Here is a 15,349-nt window from a genome sequence, read left to right as displayed (position 1 = left end):
AGTATTTTTCTTTCTCTCTCTGACTTATTTCACTTAGCATAATGCCCTCAAGGTCCATCCACACTGTCACAAATGACAAGATGTCTTTCTTTCTCATGGCTGAGTAATATTCCACTGCATAATCTGTATCATCTGTATCTCTCCATCTCTGTCTCTATCTCTATAGCAGCATCTACTCATCTTCTTTATCCATTTACCCTTTGATGAACACTTAGGTTGTTTGCGTCTCTTGGCCATTGTGAATAAGACCATTCTTTTCTTGAAATTCTCTTTACATTTTATTTCCATGGTGACATTCTTTCTTGGTTCTCCTCCTACCTCTCTGATTATTCCTCAATATACTGTGCAAGCTCCTTTTCAGCCCACTCCTTAAACATAGTTACTCATCAGGATTTCACTTATCTCTGTGAGTTCATTCAAACCCTTGGCTTCAATGACCCTCTGGTACCTGAAATCCAGCTACCATCTGGTTCCTGAATCCACATCTCTAGCTTTCCATGCAGCTCTGAACATATCCAATTATGTATTAGATGTCTCCCCCCAAACATAATATGTCCAAAATGAATCTCTCTCTCATATATATATATATATATATATATATATATATATATATTTCATTATATATATAATGAAATATTACTCAGCCATCACAAACCGAAATCTTGCCATTTGCAATGACATAGATGGAGCTAGAGAGTATTATGCTAAGCAAATAAGTCGGTCAGAGAAAGACAAATACCATATGAATTTACTTATATTTGGAATGTAATAAACAAAACAAATGAACATATGGGAAGGAAAAAAATGAGATAGAGGGAAGCAAACCATAAGAGACTCTTAATAGAGAAAAATGCAAGGTTGATGGAAGGAGATGGGTGGGGGAATGAGCTAATCGGGTGAGGTGCATTAAGGAGGACACTTGTTATGATGAATCCTGGGTATTGTATGTAAGTGATGAATCACTAAATTCTACTGAAACCAACATTACACTATATGTTAACTAACTAGAATTTAAATAGAAATTTGGAAAAAAACCAAAACTCCTCATCTCAATCCACCACCTTAACTAACGTTTTCCCCACTTCCATGGATGACATTTTATTACATCAAACTGCCCAACTCAGAGATCTAGGTCTTATTCTCTTGTTTTCTCTTTTACTACCAATACCTAATGTGTAAACAAATTCAGTAGATTCTACCTGCTTGTCACCTCTCATATCTGTCCAAGCTCTATGTGTGCTAGGTACAGTGCCAGGCACTTTACATAGATTATCTCCTTATTTGATACTTACAAAAATTCCATGAGATAGTCATGATATCCAGTCTACAGATGAGAGAGGCTGGGTCATCTCTTTAAGGTCATACAGTCAGTAAGTGGCAAAGAGGGCACTCAAAGCCAGGTACTAACTCTTAAACCTGTTCTTTTAATCACTGAAGCTGCTGCTTTATTATGCACTCTACACTAGTATGGTGTGTGTAGCCTATGTATATAGTAGGCTCACAATAAATATTTTTGATTCATTAGCTTGTAAAATGCAGATAGTAAGTTTTGCCTTTGATAAAGTAAGCCCCGTGGAAGTGCTAGGAAAGTCCCCAGTGTTCTATAAATGTGAGATATTTTTGTAATATTTGCTTAAGGATTGTGCAAATGAGTGAATGTGTAGGGTGATAATGCTGACATCCTCAAGCTGACAGGCTCATAATGTTATTTCCAAATATCATACTGGAAAGGTTCCAATCTTTCCTAAGGGGTATAATTTTCTTTGGACACTACAATCTGGAGTTGAAGAATTCTCTAGAAGCTAACCTTAATGTAGACCTTCATGCCGCCTTGGTGAAAAGAGCCTAAGATTCTTCTACAACAGATTCTCAGTGGCTTTTATCCCCATTGGAAAGCTTCTATGAACAATATCCTTCTCATCTCCATCTCTCTACTTTTCTGCAAATGCAGCTCAGCCTACCTGACATCTAACCACGCTAATAGCCTCTCAGTTGCTGTGAGGGTTCTTTGGAATAAGTCAAGCTGTTAGAAGCTTTGGCTGGGAAAGGTGTATAGCTGACATCTAAAGGAACTATTCCCTGAGGCTGGGCACTCATCCCGACAGAAAAGGAAGCACTGCCAAGCCTGGAGGGTGCACCGCGACATATTTTCAAAGCTTGCTGAATTTCGAATAGAAAATCTGACCATGCATGCAAAGAAAGGCAATTTAATATTCTGACTACTTTTCTTCCTCCCCTAATGCCATCTGCAACAGAGACACAGTAGCCCTCCCTCTTTATTGAAACGAAGACTATTGTTTCACTATGGATTCTCATGTCTAGTCCCAACATGCTGTGTGTTTCCTACCCAAGGCAAGGGCTGCGAAGAATGGAAGCAAGGTCCAGAGCACTTAGCAAGCACGTTTATATTCAGGAAAGTGTGCTGAGACAGAAGAGGACTATAAGTGAATCTGCTAGGGGTAGATAAGAGCTGCAGGTCACCAGCACCACTTGTCACCTGCTTGTGATATAAGCCATGTGCTTTATGCTATAATTCTTGTTTAACAAGGCAATAAAGCAGGGGTGGCGGTGGACAAAAAGTGCTTCTCAGTGAGTATATTTTGGTCACGTCTTCTGCCCTTTTCTTTTCTCTTCATAAATCTGGCATGAATGGCTTAGTTGATTGGAAGTTTTGTGCATTGTTTGGCTTATGTATGCACAGTGTCTAGGCTCTGTCTCATTGTGCTTGTTTGAGCACAGATTACTGCATGTGAGGCTGTGTCACCTGCAGAAAGACCAAGGTAAGGGAAAATGTCACAGGAAAGGGAAAATGAAGATATGTATCTATATCTTCTCCTCTCTACCACATTAAAATATTACAAATGTTGATGAACAATTGTTTTAACATTGCATTAAAATCTTAAAAGATTTTTCTTGTGTATAAGAACACAGCCCCTGGAGTCAGATAATCTTAAATTCATGGTTCAGCTCTGTCACTTATAGCCTGTGTGATCTTGGGCAAGTTATCTAGCCTCTCTGAGCATCAGTTTCTTCATCTTTTGCAAAATATTAGTCTGACTCCTAAACCTGTACTTCTAACCCTAACCATATTGTTTCCTTATGCACTATGCAATAAGGTATTGGATTTTATGGTTAACATTAAATATGATACTGTACTAAAAACACTTAGCACTGTGCTTGGCAGACAGTAAGTATTTTTAAAATGTTTTCGTTATTGTTTCTGAGGTTGCCAATACCTCGAGAGAATATCTGTATTAAGTAACTGTATGAAGAGGTAATTTGGGGTGTAGGGAAAGACTAGTACAGTCCAGTGGTAAATATAATTATTCCAGCCATTTTGCTAAGAGTTCTAAATATCATGGGGAGTCTGATGAAGACCATGCCCTCGACTCCCAAAAGAATACACATAAGCTTTAATACCCCCCTTGTACACAAGTTAGTACACAATTTTGAGAAGCTCAAAGTCTTCCTGAAGTCTGCTACAAACCTGTAGGAATATATGGACCCTAGGATAGGAATCCCTGGATTAATGGAATAAAACTTTTTTTAATTTTGGAATTTTGACCATAGAAACTTTCATTCTGGGCCTCAGGGCACATGAACAGTATGTTTCAGAAACATTTTTATCTTAATCATGGGTTGTCTTTTGTTCTCAGAATTGTGCTCGTACACACATGAGGATACATTAAAGAGACTTGGTTTCAAGAGTCAAAATGAAATGGCTCATTTACACGAAGTGGAGGAGGAATCGTTGCTTTGGTTTTGTCTGTGGAGAACTGGTATGAAATCGCTAAGGGAGATTTGATCAAATTCTGGGAGGCTGATTTATAGAAATGCATATTTTTAATACTTATCTAGGTACATGGAGATGAAATTAGCAACCCCCTTCTAAATACGTCCACCTTACTCTTCTCCAAAATAAAGCAAAATCCTAAGATAATATAATGTGCTGCAGATGTTCCAAAAGTTCCAGTTTTCTAGCACATAAGTGGATCTCTGAAGAATACCTTTTTTGTTTTTTTTATTGTTATCAAATCAGAATTTCAATGAGCCCTACTTGCTGTTGAAGAATGGTGCATTTGCCATACAGTTGTTGATGTATAATCAATGAGATCTTTTAAAATGCCGGGCACCTGGGTGGCTCTGTTGGTTAAGTGTCTGCCTTCAGCTCAGGTCATGATTCCAGGGTCCTGGGATGGAGCCCTCTCGTTGGGCTCTCGGCTCAGCGGGGAGCCTGATTCTCCCTCTCCCTCCATTATTTCCCCTGCTTGTACTCTCTCTCTCTCTCTCTGTCAAATAAATAAATAAATAAAATCTTTAAAAAATATCTTCTAAAAGGCCAGTATCCCCTATAGCGCACTCATTATTCACTAAGTACAGAGAGAGGCAGGGCTGGGCCAAAAGGAGTCAATCCAATGTTGGGAAACCAAGCTGGTTCTTTGTGGTCTGCTGCACACTGATCTTTGGAGTTTGGGAAAATTTGTGTCAGGGTCCCTCTTATACAAAAGGTCAACAGAATCAGGACTATAACTAAGAGCTGTATGTTATTCTCCTGGTTTGCTAGCCTCTATATGTTTCTTTACATGATCAGCCATAAAACATTTAAAATGAGAAGAGCTTAAAGACAGGTGATCATCTGGAACCCCAAGGAAGGGAGAAGGTAGGGAGACAGTGGCCCCTTCCATAGCCACAAGTATGGGAGAGCAGAAGAGTTAGCAATTATGGAAAGAAGATGAGAGGAAGCCAAGGTCTTGCAGCCCTTATAAAGAAAGGAACACAGAGAATGGCCTGAGACAGAGAAGGGGTTCTTGTAGTCTTTCATTCAGCCTAGAGGAAAAAATTGTCCATGAAATTGTCCAGGAAAGAAGAAACCCAGTAGAATTCTGTTGAATTTTCTTCTCAAGTCCTGAATACTTTCAAAGTCCACAATTAGACATAAAGGTGCAATCAGATTTTCAGTTCTCTGACTGTAAAACACCTATTGCAAGATAAAATATTTCATTTTTAAAAAGTGCGTAGTTGTGGACATTGCTGCTATAAACATTCGGGTGCATGTGCCCCTTTGGATCACTACATTTGTATCTTTAGGGTAAATACCCAATAGTGCAATTGCTGGGTCATAGGGCAGTTCTATTTTCAACATTCTGAGGAACCTCCATGCTGTTTTCCAGAGTGGCTGCACCAGCTTGCATTCCCACCAACAGTGTAGGAGGGTTCCCCTTTCTCCACATCCTCGCCAGCATCTGTCATTTCCTGACTTGTTGATTTTAGCCATTCTGACTGGTGTGAGGTGATATCTCATTGTGGTTTTGATTTGTATTTCCCTGATACCGAGTGATATGGAGCACTTTTTCATGTGTCTGTTGGCCATCTGGATGTCTTCTTTGCAGAAATGTCTGTTCATGTCCTCTGCCCATTTCTTGATTGGATTATTTGTTCTTTGGGTGTTGAGTTTGCTAAGTTCTTTATAGATTCTGGACACTAGTCCTTTATCTGATATGTCGTTTGCAAATATCTTCTCCCATTCTGTCAGTTGTCTTTTGATTTTGTTAACTGTTTCCTTTGCTGTGCAAAAGCTTTTGATCTTGATGAAATCCCAATAGTTCATTTTTTCCCTTGCTTCCCTTGCCTTTTGCGTTGTTCCTAGGAAGATGTTGCTGCGGCAGAGGTCGAAGAGGTTGCTGCCTGTGTTCTCCTCAAGGATTTTGATGGATTCCTTTCGCACATTGAGGTCCTTCATCCATTTTGAGTCTATTTTTGTGTGTGGTGTAAGGAAATGGTCCAATTTCATTTTTCTGCATGTGGCTGTCCAATTTTCCCAGCACCATTTATTGAAGAGGCTGTCTTTTTTCCATTGGACATTCTTTCCTGCTTTGTCGAAGATTAGTTGACCATAGATTTGAGGGTCTATTTCTGGGCTCTCTATTCTGTTCCATTGATCTATGTGTCTGTTTTTGTGCCAGTACCATGCTGTCTTGATGATGACAGCTTTGTAATAGAGCTTGAAGTCCATCTATGGAAAGAACCTAGATGTCCATCCACAGATGAATGGATCAAGAAGATGTGGTATATATACACAATGGAATACTATGCAGCCATCAAAAGAAATGAAATCTTGCCATTTGCGACAACATGGATGGAACTAGAGCGAATCATGCTTAGCGAAATAAGTCAAGCAGAGAAAGACAACTATCATATGATCTCCCTGATATGAGGAAGTGGTGATGCAACATGGAGGCTTAAGTGGGTAGGAGAAGAATAAATGAAACAAGATGGGATTGGGAGGGAGACAAACCATAAGTGACTCTTAATCTCACAAAACAAACTGAGGGTTGCTGGGGGGAGGGGGTTTGGGAGAAGGGGATGGGATTATGGACATTGGGGAGGGTATGTGCTTTGGTGAGTGCTGTGAAGTGTGTAAACCTGGTGATTCACAGACCTGTACCCCTGGGGATAAAAATATATGTTTATTAAAAAAAAAAAAAAAAGTGCGTAGTTGAGTGTACAATTAAGAAAGGAAATCTCCAGGAATCAGAGCCTAGGAAGGAAATTGAAACTGAGTGGGAAGTATGCCAGCTGAAACTAAGGTTTGTCTGGCATGGGGGAATGTTAGTCTTGACAACCAAGGCACCTGAGTTTATGGGCGTTTATGTAAGTATAGGAGATAAGCCCATCAGCCTGCCTGAGATTAGCAGATGGAATTGAGATCCTTACATAAAACTAGAGCCCTCAAGGGCTACACTCTCATAGTTCCTTGGAGAAATGACTGAGTCCATGTATGTGGCAAGGGAAAAAAAAATGAGCCTAAGGTAATCTATGACGCCAGGAAAAAATGAAGTGGTCCAAACCTACAGGGCATGTTGGAAGGATATAAGGACTGATTCACATGGGCCCTCACTTGCCAATATTAAGACAATTTTAGCATTATTTACAAAGGAAAAAGATATTGTTATAGTACAAAGGTCTGAAAGACACTGCCTTAAACAAGTGATTAAATTAGCATCACTAATAATGGGACAAACTGATATGTGTCTTTGGATGTGAAGTAATGGAAAAAAAAACACAAATGCTTCAAAGCAGCTATTACAAATATATTCAAAGAAACAAAGTAACCAAAGTAAACCATGCTTAAAGAAGTAAAGTATAATGACAATGTCTCATCAAAGAGACCTTGGCCTCTGTGGTGAGTGTGATCCCAGGATGGGCTCTTCTTGCTCTTTCTTTTCCAGATTCTATTAATCTTCTGACTGGTCTGCCATTTTGCTTATTGTTTTCACGCAGCTACCAGTCTCTCTTCAATGCTTGCCACCAGAAGTTCCTTTCTTTTGAACAATGCCCTCAGGTATGAACTTCTTCATGTTCTTTTAAAGATAAAGTCCATTATCTTAGGTACGGTTGTCAGACACTCAGTCCTTCTGGCCTACCCCTCAGCCTAGGCAGAACCTTTGTCCCAGTACAGTTGGAGCAGGGGGTATGGACAGCGGCCTTCTTCTTCCAGAGTAACCCTCCTGTTTTACTGCTGGGTGCTAGGGATGGTCATAGCTTGCCGCTGCCATAGTGGAATCTCTCTTGTATGAGTGATCTGGGGTGGTGCCAGTTGGGTGCTCATGTTCGCATCCTGTCTTTCCTCCAGCAGAGCCCTTGGCCTATGAATGGGACCTAAATGAGGATAGGTAGTTTCCATTTGCTCAAACTCTCCTGTTCAGAATAGAGCCTCTGCAACACAGGGCTGGGGAGGAAGAAAGACGTTGGGCAGCTTGCCTCTCCTGGGGTGAAGCTGTAGCTCTGGATTAGGATTTGTGGAGAAAGGGAGCACCTGTCTTCCTATCACACCTGCTTCATTGTACAGAGCTAGGGGGTGGGGCATGGGAGCATGTTAGGGTTCAGATGCCACAGACTTTCACTATTCCTACTGAGATTTAGCAGATTTTCTTGGATAAATGTTTCTTCATTTGCTGTTATGTCCTTAATACAAATTTTAGAGACTTTGAATGTTTTTCAAAAATAATTTTTCAGAGGCGAGCGGAGCCAGAGTCGAGACCAGAGGCCGAACTCGGGATCTGACAAGATGGCCGGGCTGCCCCGCAGGATTATCAAGGAAACCCAGCGTTTGCTGGCAGAACCAGTTCCTGGCATTAAAGCAGAACCAGATGAGAGCAACGCCCGTTATTTTCATGTGGTCATTGCTGGCCCTCAGGATTCCCCCTTTGAGGGAGGGACTTTTAAGCTTGAACTATTCCTACCAGAAGAATACCCGATGGCAGCCCCTAAAGTACGTTTCATGACCAAAATTTATCATCCTAATGTAGACAAGTTGGGAAGAATATGTTTAGATATTTTGAAAGATAAGTGGTCCCCAGCACTGCAGATCCGCACAGTTCTGCTATCGATCCAGGCTTTGTTAAGTGCTCCCAATCCGGATGATCCGTTAGCAAACGATGTAGCAGAGCAGTGGAAGACCAACGAGGCCCAAGCCATAGAAACAGCTAGAGCATGGACTAGGCTATATGCCATGAATAATATTTAAAAATCGATCTGATCATCAAGTGTGCATCACTTATCCTGTTCTGCCAAGACTTCTTCCTTTTTTGTTTGCATTTAATGGACACAGTCTTAGAAATATTACAGAATAAAAGCCCAGACATCTTCAGTCCTTTGGTGATTAAATGCACATTAGCAAATCTATGTCTTGTCCTGATTCACTGTTGTAAAGCATGAGCAGAGGCTAGAAGTACCATCTGGATTATTGTGAAACGTTTAAAAGCAGCGGCCCTTCTCTGCTTTTATTCATTTCCCCCATCATGGTTAAGCACTGTGAATGAAGGTAGTTGTCAGGGTTAGCTGCAGGGGTTTGGGTGTTTTTCTTTATTACTTTTTTGAGGGGGAGAGGTAGTTTTATTTTAATTTTATGGGCTCCTTTCCCCCTTTTTATGGTGATCTAATTGCATTGGTTAAAAGCAGCTAACCAGTTCTTTAGAATATGCTCTCTAGCCAAGTCTAACTTTATTTAGACACTGTAGATGGACAAGCTTGATTGTTTGAACCAAAATGGGAACATTAAACAAACATCACAGCCCTCACTAATAACATTGTGACTTTGCTGTCAAGTGTAGAATCCTTCCTTCAAGAAAAAGCTTGTGACCATTTTGTATGGCTTGTCTGGAAACTTCTGTAAATCTTATGTTTTAGTAAAATATTTTTTGTTATTCTAAAAAAAAATAATTTTTCAATGCTGAAATGGTCATTTCACTGCAGAAAGTTTCATCAAACTTCTACCACCGTTCCAGAAGTCTGACCTGTCCATGGGCTGTTTCTTATATATAAGAAAGGGTGATTCAGAGGGTGGAGCCAAGAGCTATGGACAGTCCTTCCTAGAGATCAGGACTGAGCCCTAAAAACAAGCCATCCAACCAACCTAAAAAAAGACCAGTGATATATGTCCCCCTGGATCTCAGAATTGTTATGGGGTGCTCTATGTCTCCCATTCCTCTCCTGTGTGAATAGGAGTGTCCAGTACAGTTGCTATGTATCTATCTATGATAGGCTGGAAATGTGGGGGAGGATCTTTACCTAAGGAACTTCACTTGAGGAGACTTCTCCCCACCTAGACCTGATTTAGCTGATGAGATCCTGGTCCTCAAACTTGTACCTGATGTCAAAGCATCCCAAATTTTTGGAAGTTCTACTGAGTGGGTCAGTATATTTTGCATGCATGAGAAATGTAAATAATTTATGATTGGGAGAAAATGTGGCCAATTAAAAATGGCTGTCATTTAAAATTTTTGTCATTCCTTCCATTGAATCTGGCCTGACTAGTGGCATACAATGGACATGATGTTCTAAGATTTTAGTCACAAGATCAGAAGAAACGTTGATTTTCTGCCTGGGACTTTTTGGAATCCACTTACCACGCTGCAAGGAAATCTAAGCAGCCATATGGAGAGTTAACATGTAGAGAAGAACGGAGGTCCCTGGCTGAGAGTGGTAGCTGCCCTCCCAGTTGATGCCCAACACCAGTTTGTCAGGACTGAGAATGACCTAATTTGGAAGTGGTTAGTCCAGCTTCAATGGCACCATCCAGGTGATGCCCTGTGGAGTAGAACTGAGCCATCCACACCCAAATTACAGATTTACGAATGAAAATACACGAGAGTTACTGTTTTTAAGGCACTAAGTTTTAGGGTGGTTTGTTATGCAGCATAAATATCCAAAACCTCTTTCAAACCAGCAATTTCACATCTATACGTCTACCCTAATAATCTCTTTTTCTTCTTTTTTTTCTTCCATTCTCCTCCCTGGCAACTACCAATTTGTTCTCAGTATTTAGGAATCTGTTTCTGTGTTTTTGTTTGACTGCTTGTACTTACCCTAATAAACTCTTGTAGGAATGAGTACAAAATGCATATGATGATGTTTATTGCAGTACTCTATAAAAGTATATTAAAAAAGTATATAGAAAAGTAGCAAAGTTGAAACAATGTACCATTCCTGGGTTGGGGAATGGCTAAATAAACTGACTTATTCACATAGTGATTAAAATGGATGAAATAGATCTATCTATATCAATATAGATAATCTAAAAAATAATGTCAGGTGATAATAACAATTTGGAAGAAGATACATGCAGTAGGTTTCATTTATATACATTCAAAATATACAAAACAATGCTATGCATTATTTATGGGCATACATTTTTATAGTTAGTGTTTAAAAGCAAATAGCTGATTAATAAACATCAGCTTAAGGAAAGGTTTCTCTCTGGAGAGAGGAAAGGGAGGGAGAAGGAATGGAAGGTGGGCTTCACTTGTATGTTTTACCTCTTTTTAAAATTTTTTTCTTCTGTTTTTAGAGCTCCATAGCATAAAGTATTTACACCTATTTCACCTTAGTAGTAGGCACAATGGAATCTGCTATATTATTTTCTGTAATTTATATGCTTGAATTCATTCAGATTTTATAATTTTTCATACAAAAAGAAAAGAGGAAGTATTGGCTATGCACTCATTAATCACTCCAGTATACCACCTCCACTTCTGGTGGCATGATAAATAAAGAATTAAAAATCTTTACATACAACAGATTGTACCCTGTTGAATAGGTTTTGTTTTGTTTTTTAGATTTTATTTACCTCTTTGAGAGAGAGAGAGAGAGAGAGAGAGAGAAGGAGGCATGGAGAGGGACAGAAAGAAAGGGAAAAACATACTACCCACTGGGCAGGGAGCTGATGCAGGGCTCAATCCCAGGACCGCACCAAGATCATGACCTGAGCTGAAGGCAGAGGCTTCGCCAACTGACCCACCCAGGTGCCCCTTGAATTGTATAGTTTGATGAGTTTTTACAAATATATACACCCATGACATCATTACCACAAACAAAATGAGGAAAATGCCCATCGATCCAGAAGTTCCTTTGCAGTCAATCTCGCCACCTCTGGCCCCAGGCAATCATGAATCTGCTCTGTGTAACTGTGGATTAATTTTAGTTTGTACAGCAATTGATATGTGTGAAATCATACACTAGGTTCGCTTTTGTGTCTCTCTTCCTTTGTTCAGCGTAAGGACTTTGCTATTCATACATGAAAATAAGTGTATCAGTAACATGTCCCTTTGTATTGCTGACTAGAATTTCACTGTATGGAAACACACTATTGGCTTATTCATCTGCTACTGGACATTTAAGTTGCTTTCTGGTTTCGGCCATTATAAATAAAGCTACTCTGAGCATTTATAGGTCTTTTTTTTTTTTTTTTAAATGGACATAGGTTTTTAAAATTCTTGGGAAAATAGCTAGGAGTGGGATTTCTGAGACATATGGTTAAGCTTGTGTGTGTTTAAATTTACCAGATGCTACCAAACTGTTTTCCGAAGTGCTTGTACCATTTTACATTCCCAGCAGCAGAGTATGAGAATTCCAGCTGATCTACAGGTGATCCAGCTCACCTACACTTGTTATTGTCAGTCTTTAGTTTTAGTCATTCAAGTGGGTGAGTAATGATTGGTATCTCATTGTGGTTTAATTTACATTTTGCCAATGACTAATGATACTGAGCATCTTTTCATATGTCTATTGACCAGTCCTATATGTTATTTGTGAAATGTTGTTTAGATCTGTTGTTCTTTAAAAAGAATCAGACTGTTCGCTTTCTTATTTTTGAGTTGCAAGAGTTATTTATATATTCTGGATAGATGTCCTATGTCAGGTATTTGGATTGTGAATATCATTATGAGTTAATTTTTGTGTCTGTTGTGAGATAAGGATTGAGTTTCATTTTCATTTTACATGATATGGATAGCCGATTGTTCCAGCACTTGACTGGACTATGCTTGCGGTCTACTCTACTTCTGGATTTCTATTATGTGAAATAATAAATAATAAATGTCACTAATTTAAGCCAAAAAAGGTATCTGTATATATTAATTCCTATGACCACCTCCCTGTTTTCTTTCTAACATTTCCACTCAGAATAGCAGGAAAAGGATAGGGATATTACTTAGTATGTAAAGCACACACACACACACACACACACACTGAGAGGAGAGAGAGAGAGAGAGAGATTGATTCTCATTCCTGTTTATCCCAGAGCAATGACATAGAGCATCATCAAAGGTGCACAGCATCCAGAGACAAAATTGTTTAAATTGAAATTGTCTAACCTTTCGCTCTTCTTCTTTCAGGTCGGTCACATTTTACCCTGCTAATTTCAGTTCTCTTTGCAATTCTGTAATCTAAGCCTTCATTGTCTCTTGCTGAGCATGCCATAACTGTCTCCCTTCTGTTTCTCTCCTCATTCCATCCTGTCTTCCTTTTTCTTTCTTTTGCAGTGCTGCTTTTCCTAAACTGTTCCTAAGCCCAGACCTTCTCAGTGCCCTATTGGGCAGCCCATCAGGTCCACTCTTCTGTCTGTCTCTCAAAGCCCTATGTCTTCTATCTGACTTTCTTCGTTATAGTCTGGTGTCCTCACTTGTTCCTGGATCTCTAGCCTAATCGTTCTCTTTTTTTGGTGTGAATTTTGAGCACATGATTCACTTAGTCTCTGTATTTTCTTATATTGTTTGCTATTATTGAATGTGTACATTTTATCTCCCCAACTGGAATAGTGGCTTTGGCATATTTTCCACTGGTTAGAGTAAATGTCCACTTAAAATTTAAAATGGTACTTTTAACTCCTAGAATTGCCTTTTTATTTCATCTGTTGACATCAGTGCTTTTGTTCTGGAAAGGGAAGGACTTCCATGAAAGGAGCACTAGGTCTGCATCTCTAGGTGATTCTCTCTCTAGGTTTGGTGGTGGGTGAGAAGCCAGTATTGTCTAATTCCAGGCCGGGAATGAACTGGAAAGTGAGAGATAGATGGCTGGGGAGTGGCTGTTCTCTCTCACAGACATCGGGAGAAGGCTAGAGCCTGGCCCCTAATTTAACCCCAGGTTGCTCTGGCAAAGAGGAAGACTACCTTCTTCAAAAGTCCTTCTCCTGATTGCAGTGGCTGCTGCTTCCTGGCTTGAACAAAGGATGGAAACTAAATCGCAAAATCACTTTTTAAAATTATTACTCTTAAAGGGCACATGGAAAATCTGCGACTATGAAAGCATGCGGGCAAACACAATAGTTCCCCGTTTCTATCCCTGTTGTCAAGAGGCTCTCGCTACACTTTCAGCTCCCAGCTGAGCTATTAAAGATGGTTCGCTCCAGGGGACTTCCAGTGCCTCCCCGTGGAGTTCAGGAAAGAGTGGTATTTAGTTCCACACACTTGGACCCCCCATACGTGCGCACATGCAATTAATCTTTTTAGCTCTTCACAAAAATTCCAGTCCGATGCCATCAGTAGTTTGAATTTCTCCGTACATCTCACAGAGGGACTGACCCTTGGGTTCCAACAATGCTAGTGGGGAATTTGAGCTGCTAGCTGGCATAACAGGTGTGCCTGAGGGACCATGAATCACCCGTGATTTTCAGTAGTCATTATAACAAACTTTCAATGGAATTAAATTCAATTTTTACATATGTGGAGTCTCACCCTGTGAAGATAAAGAAAGGCTGTAAATAACAATGCTTTCAAATGAAAGTGGTGATTAGTATTTGACTGTCATCCACTTTGTTTTGCTCTGTGGATTACTTCAACTTGAATTTTCTGGTGCTGCAAAAAACCAGTTGAGAAAATAACAATCCTTTATGAGCAATTTTAGGTTTTCTAACCCCTTTGCAATCTTCTGCTTTAATTTGTTTTCCATTAGTACATGTTCAAGTGTAGTGAAAAGAAAGAACGAGCTGGGAGTGGGAGTTGAGAATGTTCCAGCTCTGAATTCTCTTGCTCTGAGACTCTGTTTCCTCATTTTTAAAAAGAGAGACTTGGACTGGGTGGTCTTAGAGGGCCTTTCCAGCTTTGATATTTTGTAATTCCAATAAAATACACTATATTCATGGATTTCTTCCTCCTCCTCCTCCTCCTTTTCTTTCTTTCTTTCTTTCTTTCTTTCTTTCTTTCTTTCTTTCTTTCTTTCTTTCTTTCTTTCTTTCTTTCTTCTTCTTCTCCTCCTCCTCCTCCTCCTTCTTCTTCTTTGGTTCACAAAACCAAATTTATAACACTGCATTAGCAGGTTTTTAAACATGTCTTTCTTTCCTCTCAATCATACGTCTCAGGAGGTGGGATTTCAAAATGAGAATTTCCTACAGGCTGCAGCCGTAATGATAGAACCATCACAGGAGTGCTGTTAGACTTAATATTCTTGTCTATAGATATGTAGAGAAGCAAATAACATTTGAAGATCTTTTGTTGTTTCTCTGTGGGTTCTTTATCCAGAAGTGTTTATATAACTAATGTATCTTAGTGGTAAGAAAAGTGGAAGTTTAATGAATGGAAGGAAAATAAAACCCTCCTTTTATTTCTGCCCTAACCCAGCTTTGACCCTTGTGATTGTTTCTCAGCATCACCACCTATATTTTGCTGCTTGGGGAGATGCCCTGGTACCCACACTCCTCCACTGCTAGTAGCGTTCCTGGTTCCTGTCAGGGTTGTCACAGTCGATTTTTTTTTTAAACATTTCTGTGAGTTCCATCAAGTTTAACAGCTGAAAATGAAACTCATTAGGACGCTCCCTAAGTATTTCAGAGTGAGCTAATTTTCCAAGTCCAGGCTTGAGCACAGGATTTGCTGAAAGGAAATCTAGATATAGATCAAATAAGGACCAGGGACTTTACTCCCAGAACTTTGCGGGGGCGGGGGGGGGGCGGCAAACAGTAATGTCCCCAGATGATGGCCTGTGTCTTTAATTTGGCAAAATTGTCTGGTGACCCCAAGTCCTCCTCCAAAGTCCACATGCTGCTTAATATACAGTCGGTGCATAAAGATCAATC

The 15,349-nt window shown here is 39.8% G+C and overlaps 1 protein-coding gene across 1 annotated transcript; it reads left to right on the top strand.

Moving 5' to 3' along the window:
- The first annotated feature begins 8,020 nt into the window (after positions 1–8,020).
- On the top strand, positions 8,021–8,685 carry LOC309856117 (ubiquitin-conjugating enzyme E2 N). Its single transcript, XM_082716867.1, has one exon. It carries the CDS (start codon positions 8,069–8,071, stop codon positions 8,525–8,527), a length of 459 nt encoding a protein of 152 aa, XP_082572993.1. The 5' UTR covers positions 8,021–8,068; the 3' UTR covers positions 8,528–8,685.
- Positions 8,686–15,349: the final 6,664 nt, after the last annotated feature.

The sequence above is a fragment of the Mustela nivalis genome (genome assembly GCF_964662115.1).
Source record: "Mustela nivalis genome assembly, chromosome: X".
NCBI classification, from domain to species: Eukaryota; Metazoa; Chordata; class Mammalia; order Carnivora; family Mustelidae; genus Mustela; species Mustela nivalis.
The sequence above is the reverse complement of the archived record's forward strand: the minus strand, read 5'-3'. Positions and strand labels throughout refer to the sequence as shown.

What these genes read in the sequence shown, in the direction of transcription:
- LOC309856117 (XM_082716867.1), top strand. Translation starts at nt 8,069, where the DNA reads ATGGCCGGGCTGCCCCGCAGGATTATCAAGGAAACCCAGCGTTTGCTG.